This window comes from Juglans regia, chromosome 10 (assembly GCF_001411555.2).
Source record: "Juglans regia cultivar Chandler chromosome 10, Walnut 2.0, whole genome shotgun sequence".
Lineage (NCBI taxonomy): Eukaryota > Viridiplantae > Streptophyta > Magnoliopsida > Fagales > Juglandaceae > Juglans > Juglans regia.
The window spans coordinates 26,182,076-26,193,134 of record NC_049910.1 but is presented as its reverse complement, the minus strand read 5'-3'; the positions used below and the strand labels follow the sequence as shown (position 1 = coordinate 26,193,134).

Below are 11,059 nucleotides of genomic sequence, written 5' to 3'. Positions count from 1 at the left end.
AGTAGATGGTGAGTCTTTCACCGGCGTCACTGCATCATATCGCGTTCTATGGTTCATAGCCAAACTCAATCGCTTTTTTCCTAACAAATATATAGGAAGTGATGTATTATATATTGTCCGGACAATGTTAGTTGCCTACTAAATGTGTTTATTAAATGTGCACATTAGTATAAATAAGTTTTTATTTTATTTTCTTTTTTTAAAGTATTTTTTAAACATTTTTAATTATTAAAGAAAAAATAAAAAATATAAATTCACTACTAATTACTTCTTTAACTATTAAATTAAAAATTAAAAAATATATAAATAGATATATTTAATAATAAATTTTATTATTTTTAAAGATTATATATATCATTACTTAAAATAATAGGTATCATTACTCAAAATAAAATATTCCAAACTCAGATTACACAAAAGACTTACCACGATTCAACCTATCAATTAATTTTCGACTTATCTGTCCGATCAGGTGCCGACATGCTCCCGGTGGATAAAGTCACGTGATACGGGCCCCACCGTACAGCGGCGCAAAAACCTCGCACCTTCATCGGAGAGACCTCTTGGCCACGCATGCTGCACACGCGTGGCCAAGCATTTTCCCAAGAAATGGAAACAAAAAAGAAAATTTGGTAAGAAGAATCACACACACACGGACGCACCAGAGAGAGGTTTTGGTTTGTTCAAAGTGACTGGATCGTATAGCTCCCTCCACAATGCCTGAGAAACTAACTAGATATTAATGTCGCTCACTGGATTAGAAAAAAAAAAAACTAGATATTAATGTCGCTCACTTTTTTTTTTTTCCCTTTCCGTTTCTGTTCTGAAATCTACTCTAATCTAACCCTAGAATCAACCCCCGCAAGGGAATTAACACGAAAGTAGCTTCTAACCCTAGATCTTCAATTTTTTTTCTCCCTTTTTTGGTTCTCTTCGACACGATTTCCCCTCGACTGGTTTTGGAGCTTTTTCTCGGGGTTTTCTATTGTATTTCAGGATTTTGTATCCTTCGGCTCAGATTCTCGTGCTTTCTCTGCGTAACAATTCTTTTTACATATTTTCTCCGTAAATTAGGTTTCGGAGTTTTAGCTAGGGTTTCAAAATTTCCGTTGTGTAAATGGAGCATCGAGTTGGGAATAGATTTCGGCTTGGCCGAAAGATCGGTAGCGGCTCGTTCGGGGAGATCTATCTCGGTCCGTTTATTGTTATTTTTCTTTTTCGTTTGTTGTGGTAATTTGATGTTTCAGTCTGTAATCGGTGATTGAAATGTGGTGCAGGTACTAATATTCAGAGTAACGAAGACGTTGCAATTAAGCTTGTGAGTATTGCTCACCTATTACGCCAATGGAAAATTCATTAACTTGTGCAATTTGTTACTTTCGTTTATATTTCCTTTGGGACAGTTATTGTTTTCTATTATGTGAATGTTGAAGTTAATTTCTTACCTAGATGATTTATTTTAATGTTATTTCTGCTGCGTGACAGTGTAAATGTTTGATCGGAGAGAGTAATCGGGGTAGACTGGAGAGGTGTCCGTTCCTGTTGGAAATCATACCACAGCCGTCTCTGTCTCTGTCTCTCCCTGTTTTTTTCCCTCTTGATGAGAAAAAGAGGGAGTTTCTCTTATTAGGTTGAGATGCAGAGGGTTTCAATTTTTAGCATTACTTAGCCAATTTTGGGGCTTTCAAAGTTATTCAGTGTCAATACAAAAGCAGATATTTCCATCTTCTTTGTTACTATTATTGAGTTTACACGGTCGGTTCTTCTGAAGAAGAAATCTAGTGAGAGAGGCTGGGCGAGCTTCTTGTACTTTTTTTTGGTTTTTGTCTGGTTTGACAAACTGAGAGTTGGTAACGAAAATTATTAAATCTTGTGTCCATTTACCAGATTCACGTGAGTCCAATGTATTTCATCTTTTTACTTTAATATGCACCTATTTTGTGTTTGCTTGTTTGCAATGGCGTTTGGTTATTTGTGGTTTCTTAAGATGATAATGCTCTTTCTTACATTCAGGAAAATGTCAAGACAAAGCATCCTCAGTTGCTATATGAATCAAAGTTATACAGAATCTTACAGGGAGGAAGTAATATAACTTCTAATCCTTTTCAGTTGATTGGTCATTTTTATCTTTTTGGTGCTTGGATTTTCTTTCAAGTCTTTGTTTTCATATTTCGGTTTATCCGATATTGATTTCTTATTTCAACTCAATTTTGATTTTTGCAGCTGGAATTCCAAATGTGAGATGGTTTGGAGTGGAGGGAGACTATAATGTGCTGGTAATGGATTTGCTTGGACCTAGTCTTGAAGATCTTTTTAACTTCTGCAGCAGGAAGCTTTCTTTGAAGACAGTTCTTATGCTTGCAGATCAAATGGTAGATTACATTGAGACATTACTCATAATGTTGGATTAAATTGTATGTTTCTCTTCATCTATATGTGCCTTTTCTTATGCTTACTGCAGATTAATCGTGTCGAATTTGTTCATTCTAAATCATTTCTTCATCGAGATATCAAGCCTGACAACTTTCTGATGGGCTTGGGAAGACGCGCAAATCAGGTTTATCCTCTAAATTTTGTGTTGTTTCTATTTATTTCTTTCAGAATGTCAATATTGATATGGAAATTGTTGTTCGCATCATGTAGGTGTATGCCATTGATTTTGGTCTGGCAAAAAAATATAGAGATAGTTCAACCCATCAACATATTCCTTACAGGTGAGAGGAATAATTGTGCGTAATCAATTTTGGCTGAGTTTGTGTCTTAAAGGCAAGGCTTGCAAAAATGTCAATTCAGGCTGATTCAGCAGATTCAATTTGAATCGGTCAAAACTGAACTGATTTTAGCGATTTTTTTTAATTGCTCACAAAACCGGTTCAATCGGCCAATTCAGACCAATTCTAGCCGATTTCAAATTGATTTGAGCCGATTCTAACCAATTCAAAGTTGTTTCTTTATAGATTGGGTTTGATAAATAAAATTATTAGTTTATTATATGAAAATATAATTGAACTAAACATATTTAAGTTTTTCATCCTTGTATTCAATAAAATAGGCAGAAAAATATAAGGATAGAACCTGAAGTTCTTTACTTATTTAGTTGAATAGAAAAGATTTGGATATGAACGACTACTTTGTATAAAATTTGTAATTGTGTACACAATACTACCATTTTTATGATCTTGTAATTTAAAGAGTATGTAACTTCTTTGTAACTTAGAATATTTGGGGCAATAAAATGAGAACAATTGAGGTAAATACATGAATTTCATGCTTATTGAAACTATTTAGATTCATTGTTTCTAATGAAGTTGGTTAATGAATTATATTTTTAAGCTTTTTAATTAGGGGTGTAAACGAGCCGAGTTCGAGCAAGTAGTGGGTGGTCAAGGCTTGTTCGCTTGACTTTTCTTCAAACACAAGTTGATTTAGGGTTTTTCATCAACCTGGATTTTATGTTCACAAATAGCTCATTTAATATTCAAGCAAGTTCAAGCTTGTTCACGAGCTGCTTCATTAAGATAACATAGATTATTTATATTTTATTTTATAACTTCATCTAAAAACTTTGACAAGCAAATTTTGACTTTTTGCTAATATCTTTATTAAGTGTATATAAACATATATTAGTAAATTATATTTATAAGGATTTAGGTAACATGTTTAGTGTTAGGAACATGGTTTTCTTTAATTTCTTCAGATATTAAAAATATGCTCATTATAAATAGAGATAATACTATAAAAAATAATAAATACAAAATTATTCGAGCTTATACGAGTTGAGCCGAGCTTTATACAAGTTGTATTGTTTAATCATCGATCATAATTTTTTTTATAGGTAAATTATCGATCATAATTTTATGTTCACGAATGACTCATTTAATTAACGGATCGAGTCAAACTTGAGTTTGACTGAGCCAATCTTGAGCAGCATGTCTAGTAGTAGCCTTACTTATTTACAGCCCTATTTTTAATAAATGATTTTAAATGCTTGAATTGCATTATATATTTTTTGTAATATATTTTATGAAAGATAACGCCCGATTCAAAATTTTCATGAATCGCCCAAGTCAACAAATTTAATGACCCGATTCATTGAATTGATCATTTCAAGATTCCAAATCCGATTCCAATTTTTTGAGCCTTGCGTTAAAGTGGGTTTTGATATTCTACCAAAGAAAACTTTACATGCATTTCGGTGTTGATTTTAGTGTGTTGAAAAATACAGGGAAGAAATTTTATTGTAAATATGGTCTACTTTTCTTATAACGTGTTTAAATTATCTGTGTATAAAGCATCTATTTGCTCCTCTGGTATACTTTGCTTGGTTTAGTTCAAACCTTGCAGTTTATATAAATCAGTGTATAAACACATCACTTGTTATGGGACCATTACAGTTATAAATATAAAAAAAAAAAGCTAAAACACCTGTACTTAATGCTAGTTGATGTGGAAGGCTTCCATATCAGCGGATTTATTGAGTGTGTCATGATTAGGCTTACAAAGAGATTCTTTGCTTTTTCCAGCCTTGGGAATAGATGGTCTCTGCCTCTTTTCTCGCTTTATTTGTTTTCCTGTCCATTGTTCTTGATATTAACTATTTGATGTTTTAATAATTTCTATTTTTCATCTCTATCTGATTGTTCCTTTTCTTATTATGGATCAGTTACTTTCTTAGACAGCAAACACCATCCATAATTTATCAAAAGATTTGTTGAACCTTTAACATCTTCTGGGAGGTGCATTTTCTAAGGAGTAATAGCAATCTCTTCTTAGCACACAATATCACGTTTTAGGTTCCTTTTTATGTTTGACATATTAGTTTTTGTGTGCTAGTTCTCTCTTGCAAAAACACACTTAAGCTTATGTAAAAGGATCTTCTCTCTATTTCAAGTGAAATGGATAGTATCCATTTGGTGTAAAGCATTGAGTATATTTATCATTTCACATTATGTTGACAATTGAAATGATCAAAATATCTAATTTTTTTTATGCTAAGTGGTTACTATCAGTTTCACTTGAAAATCGAGAGGACCCTTGTCCTAAGCTTAGACCTCCATCTGAAATGGATTAATCTTAAGCTGTGCAAGTGTCAAGTGGTTGAGCTAAAGATTTTATATTTGTAGATGACATCCTCAGGCATCAAGATCTTTTTGGGGACTTTTGTATTAAGATAAAACCAGCTTAGCTTGTAATTGCTATCATTTGTTTGAAGCAAATAAAAAAAAGAAAAAGCTAGACCTCTAGAATGAAGTCCAAGTTTAATTCCTTGGTTTTGTTTGTTTGCTTTAGGTTATGGGATTATTCGATGTCGTATATAAAATTTTATGATCTTAAATTTTAAGGTGCCTAGTAAGGTTGCATTTTTCTGCTGGTTGGTGTCTCTTGGAAAAATTTTAACCACAGATAGTTTGAGAAAAAGAGGACTATTTGTTGTAGATTGGTGTTTCATGTGTAAGAAAGATGGTGAATCTGTTAACCATTTTTTTCTTCGTTGTGAGGCAGCTAAGACTGTGGAATGAGATCTTTGATAGGACGGGTATTGCTTGGGTGATGCCTAAGCACATGGTTGACTTTTTTGCATGTTAGAAACGTGTCGTGGGGTGACAAAGTAGTGTAGCTGTGTGGAAGATGATCCATTTGTGCTTGATATGGTGCTTATGGTTGGAGAGGAATGAGAGGTGTTTTGAAGATAGAGAACGCTTGATGGAAGAACTTAGGGAGTTTTTTTTTACCACTTTATGTTTTTGGGCTAAGGTTCTTGTAGGTAATGGAAATTTTCATGATTGGATTTTGTCGTTTCTTGCTCTAGTTTGTATCTAGGTGTACTCTCTTGTATACTTCATGTGTACCTAGGCTATGCCTATTTACATGGAATAAAATTCTCTTATTACTTATCAAAAAAGAAATTGACTTAAATCTTCCTTATTTTCTAATTGCCTTGGCAAGGAAAGATAGGTAATATATGAAAAATAGTTGTGGATATAATTGAATCCGAGGCAGCACCTCATCTATACCTTCTTTTGACTTGTTTGTTTTGTCATAGTGTGGATAACATATATTAACCGTGTCAAGCCCTTATCAATACAGTAATTGTGGGTGACACAAATTTTAGTTGTATTTTGTTCATTGACCCTGCAGAGAAAACAAGAATTTGACTGGAACTGCTAGATATGCAAGCATGAACACTCACCTTGGTATAGGTAGGTTTTGTCTTATCATTTTGCACAGAGTGTTCTTTCTAGTTTGTGGTATTTCTAGTAAGTGTACTCTCTGGATTTCATAATTATGGTTTCTTTGCTGATGTTTTAACTCATTAGAGCAAAGCCGCAGGGATGATTTAGAATCTCTTGGATATGTTCTTATGTACTTCTTGAGAGGAAGGTGATTGTTGCTCCTTATCCTTCCTTTGAATCTTGCATTGGTTTCTTTGTATGCTTTAGTGATTCCTCTTTTCTCTCTAGTCTCCCTTGGCAAGGACTGAAAGCAGGAACTAAGAAACAGAAGTATGACAAAATCAGTGAAAAGAAAGTTTCTACCTCAGTTGAGGTTGGTTGTTTGTAAATAGTGGTTGCCTCAGTTTTCTACTTCCAACTACTGCAGATTGTAAATGGTGTACTTAATGCTTCTTTCAGGCCTTATGTCGGGGTTATCCAACAGAATTTGCGTCATACTTTCACTATTGCCGTTCACTACGATTTGATGACAAACCAGATTATGCTTATCTGAAAAGAATATTTCGTGATCTTTTTATCCGTGAAGGTTTGAAGTTATTTCCACTAAAATAGATCTCCTTAGTCGGGTGTTTTCTCCTGTATATACTTTGTGTACTTGGGTTCATCACTATGTGCACTCTTAAAAAAATTTGCCTATCAAAGAAAGATAGATTTAGTTTGACTTTCACATGGTTTCATATTTGCAAGTCAAAAGCCAGTTCATACGGAGTATCATGATATTCCAGCTTCTCATTGCTCGTTCTTGTTTAGTACAGGCTTCCAGTTTGATTATGTATTTGACTGGACTATTTTGAAGTATCAGCAATCACAGATGGCTGCTCCTCCAGTTCGTGCCCTAGTAAGTGATCTATTAGTTCGATCTGTTGTCCACATTAAGTCATTTTGTAATGCCTGTTTTTGTTAGGGTGCTGGTGCTGGAACTAGTTCTGGAATGCCCACTGCTATTGCCAATGCTGATAGACAGATAGGTATATCTTAGTGTTTCTCCTTGCATTGATTTTAATAACCTTTTTCACTTGTATAGATTTGTCATTACATCTATCCATGTTAATTTCTCAAGTGCCAAGCCTGTCAGTAGATTTTTTCCGTTGATATCCTTGCATCATTTCGAACTCTTCATCCTTTTCCCTGGTTGCCTTCTTTGTATATAGTTTTCTGACATCTGGTCTCACTCCTTCCAAGCTGTAAATAGAAATTGCACAAGTCTTCAACATAAGCTGTTTATGCTGCTTACTTCTCCGACTTTGTTGCAGGTGGGGAGGACGGGCGAGCAGCTGTTTTGCCTTCGATGATTCCATCACGGCGTAGAATAGCAGGACCAGCTTTAACTTCTGGAACTTTTTCAAGGCAGAGAAGTCCAGTTGTTAATGATTCTGCAATCTCTAATGATGTTATGGTGAGTTGTTTGGAATGTGTAATGCCTTAAGTTACGAGGACTTTTTTCTCCTATTGTTCATAGGTTTCTAGAACTTTGATTGTCTGATGCATTATCTATCTTGGACAGTTTCATTCAGTGAGACCCTTATAAAATTAGTGAAAGGCATAGGCCTTTCTTCCCCTCTTTGGTTCACTGAATGCCATAGTAGGTTGCTGCTGAGTTATCCCTAGGTGGCAGCGTGGTTGTTGCTTGGATAACTTTTCCATAACCGTTTCAATTTTAGCATCATTCCTCTTTAAAACCTGTTTTAGTCTTGTTGGTTAAGGCTTAAAGCTGAAGTTACTAATTTCTTACCATCTGCATCTTCTTTGTTCAACCCTTCCCACTCTAGGCATATTGGATCATAAGAAATATGATATAGCATGAGCTTCTTTGAAATTGTACAGGCCAATTGGTTTTCACACATCTTAAAACTAATGACCTGTATTCGTGGACCGTGCAGTTATCAAACTCCAATAATTTGGGCCGTCCAAGTGGATCATCAAGGCGGGCTGCTGTTTCTAGCAGCCGTGATGCATTTGTTGAGAGTGAGTCAGATCTCAATCACACTCGGACTACTGAGGCCAGCCCTGGAGCAGCTCGCAGAATTTCAAGTGGGCAAAGGACTTTGCCAGTTGGATCCTCAGATCCCAGACGTACACCATCTGGGAGAAATACCACCCGAAACTATGAAGGTGCCCTCAGGGGCATTGAGACCCTGCAATTAGATAATTGATAAGAGGGATCAATATTAAATGCTTATCTTGGTGCACCTTTGTAAAAAAAGTACAAATTCTTGTGTGCTATTATGCATGCTGTAGGAATAGGTTTGCTTGGAGTTGAGTTGTTGGGACTTGAAATTCAGGGGATTCGGGGTCTGGATTTGCGCTCTCCTAGCATAAACCAGACGAGTTGAATCAAATGTGAAAAGCTGAGGTTCATCTGAACTGATTCCAGGCACGGGCTCTCAGGTTGGTTATCTTTGTGTGGCTTCTCTATTCTCTGGCTACAATGTTTCAACTTTTTTATCCTGTTTTAACTGTGGTCGCTTTGCTGACTTCATGATGTCTTACGATGTTTCTTCAACTTGTAGGGCCAAAACTTGGCAATGTAAATTGGCCAATGTGTTCATATGCCTCTTTAGGTCCTTTCCACTTTCTTTGTTCCCAAATTTTTATACACATTATGCTGGGCACAGATGCCTTTTAATCTTTTGAGTTACTGCTACGTTTTCCTGAATATTCTTTGCCATCTTTTTTCTTTCTTGAAATAGTTAAATGTTTTAATTTATTTTGTTGGAAATATATAATGTATATATCCTTTTAGTATCTCAACATTTACAATTTATATAACCCTCTTGCTCTTCCAAACTCCTATGGCTTATTCCGATTGTGTAGTATCACTCTTTAGTAGCTGTTAATTCCCATGAAAGTTCAATCAAATCTGTCTTATCAAGTCTTTGTATGACTGCATGCTTGTAATATTAGGTGTTTGTGATTTTTATTTGCAATGAATCTTTTATTCCGAAGAGAAAAACGTGGGTTGTTTTCACGTGTTCTGTGATCCAAGTTTCTCATGCATTAAGCAGCATATAAATTTAGGCAATAATAAATGGTCGATGGTGGTTATATTTTGCTTGGTGTTATGCTATATATAGCATACTCTCTTCCTAGTGTCATCTCTGTGCTTAAAATACCAGTGTATCGGTTTTTAAATCTTGAAAAATTTCAAGGGTTAATAATGGATAATGAATGTCTAAGCCAAAATAATGTGATGAGAGTGAGATTAAAGTTGCATGTAGCATTTTCATTTCTCCTTTACTAGTCTGGAATTTGAATGGATTTGTGTAAAAGGACTGACTAGAGATATATACACGTAACTAAGTATAGATGCAGGAAACTTTAGCCAAAAATAATAAGAGTAATGTTACTGTGCTCAAATTTATTCCACTCACTTTGTTTCCTTGATGTGGCACTATAATGTGGTGTCACGTGGCTTATTCCACTCCACTCACGGTCTCTGATGCCATGTGGTTTAATAAAAAAAATTTTAAAAAATTATAAATATATGTTCAAAAGAAAATTGTGCCTGAAAATACAAAACGAGGAAGATTAAAATTTTAGATTCTTCTATCTTTTTATGTTTGTGTTTTAATTTTTTTAGTAAGTCAGGTAGAATTATATTGTGGTGTCAATATAGTCCCCTCGCCTAGCACTACACAACAAAAACAAAAAACAAAAAAAACAAACTTAAAATTATTTAGGAGAAAGAAAGTCCTTGCATTAGCTGAGACACTACAAAATAGCGTCTACCTTCACTAGTGAAGGAGAAATTAAATGAAAAATTTAAATTCCTATACAAATTATCATTATATTTTTTTCAGATCTCTATACAAAATGGGTGCGGCTACTCTGCCGCCCCAATTTGACCGCCGGGCATACCGCCCAGCGTAAAAACTTTTTTTTTTATTCCTTTTTTCTTCTCACATTTTTTTAACATATTTAAATACATTTAAAAAATAAAAAAATATATATCAATACATTCAAAATCATTTCCTTAATCACTAAGTAAAAAACAAAAAAAAAAAAAAAAAAAGAAGAAAATTGACTAGCGGTCAAATAGAGGTGTCAAATAAAGTGGGCATAGTAGTGTTTTCCATACAAAATATAATAAATAATTTAATATATTCAAATCTCAATTCAACTTTTTTAAATCTCAAAACAATAATAATATTAAAACATAATATTTTAAATTTTAAAACAAAACATAAAATTCTCATCTCACGAAACATAAGTCTAGAACCTCGTTTAGGCTTTTAGCCTGCACCTTTAGGCTTTGCTTGCTAGTAAGACCAGAGGAATATGGAAAAAAACATACAAGCTTTTTATATAATTTTTTTTATAGCTCTGTTTTAAATTTGGGGTATTTTATAAAATAGAATTATAAGAGTATCATTATTTAATAAAAGTGTTTTCCATTTAAAATAGAGTTGTAAACAATTTGTGTCTCCGTCAAGGAATATAAACCGAGTGAATCTAGCCTAGTACTGCTGAAATGGAAGCACTATCCAAAAGCCACCCGATAAATTGAAATCCTAATTATCTAAGATTCTATACAACTCAAACCAAATTAAGATTCTATCTAAAATATGAAATAAAATTGATTCCGCCATGTTCACTAGGTCATGAGTGAACTCTGCCGGATTCTCACTCAATCGAATTCTGAATGAGACTCGAGTGAACTTTTGGGATTAGGGCTTTGAGCAAATTTGGGGAGAGGGACAAATGGGGCAGGAGATTAGGGAAATACATTTAGAAATGGTGGGTGATTTATGTTTTGTGATACAACAATTGTTTTAGAACTAATGTGTCAATATGCAAAGACCTTGCATCTTTTGCACATATATGTA

General features: G+C 34.3%; 1 protein-coding gene across 2 annotated transcripts; it reads left to right on the top strand.

Annotated features, from left to right (window-relative positions):
* The first annotated feature begins 621 nt into the window (after nucleotides 1-621).
* LOC108988709 (casein kinase 1-like protein 1) lies at nucleotides 622-8,889 on the top strand. Of its 2 annotated transcripts, XR_001995717.2 has the most exons (15): nucleotides 622-1,193; nucleotides 1,278-1,318; nucleotides 2,014-2,083; nucleotides 2,224-2,372; nucleotides 2,462-2,557; nucleotides 2,644-2,714; nucleotides 6,139-6,200; nucleotides 6,318-6,381; nucleotides 6,462-6,546; nucleotides 6,633-6,759; nucleotides 6,989-7,071; nucleotides 7,138-7,201; nucleotides 7,487-7,629; nucleotides 8,114-8,621; nucleotides 8,744-8,889. XR_001995717.2 is itself a non-coding variant. In XM_018962037.2 (14 exons), exons 1-14 carry the CDS (start codon nucleotides 1,118-1,120, stop codon nucleotides 8,384-8,386), a joined length of 1,404 nt encoding a protein of 467 aa, XP_018817582.1. In that variant the 5' UTR covers nucleotides 622-1,117; the 3' UTR covers nucleotides 8,387-8,889. The 2 variants fall into 2 exon arrangements, 1 of the variants encoding a protein (XP_018817582.1); XM_018962037.2 differs by having other exon boundaries at nucleotides 8,114-8,889.
* The last annotated feature ends 2,170 nt before the right edge of the window (nucleotides 8,890-11,059 follow it).

Bases quoted from the DNA above. Each gene is read 5' to 3' on its own strand.
- LOC108988709 (XM_018962037.2), top strand. From the start codon at position 1,118: ATGGAGCATCGAGTTGGGAATAGATTTCGGCTTGGCCGAAAGATCGGT. The intron at 6,201-6,317 runs GTAGGTTTTGTC...TTAACTCATTAG, and splicing joins GAACACTCACCTTGGTATAG to AGCAAAGCCGCAGGGATGAT. The intron at 6,760-6,988 runs GTTTGAAGTTAT...TGTTTAGTACAG, and splicing joins TGATCTTTTTATCCGTGAAG to GCTTCCAGTTTGATTATGTA.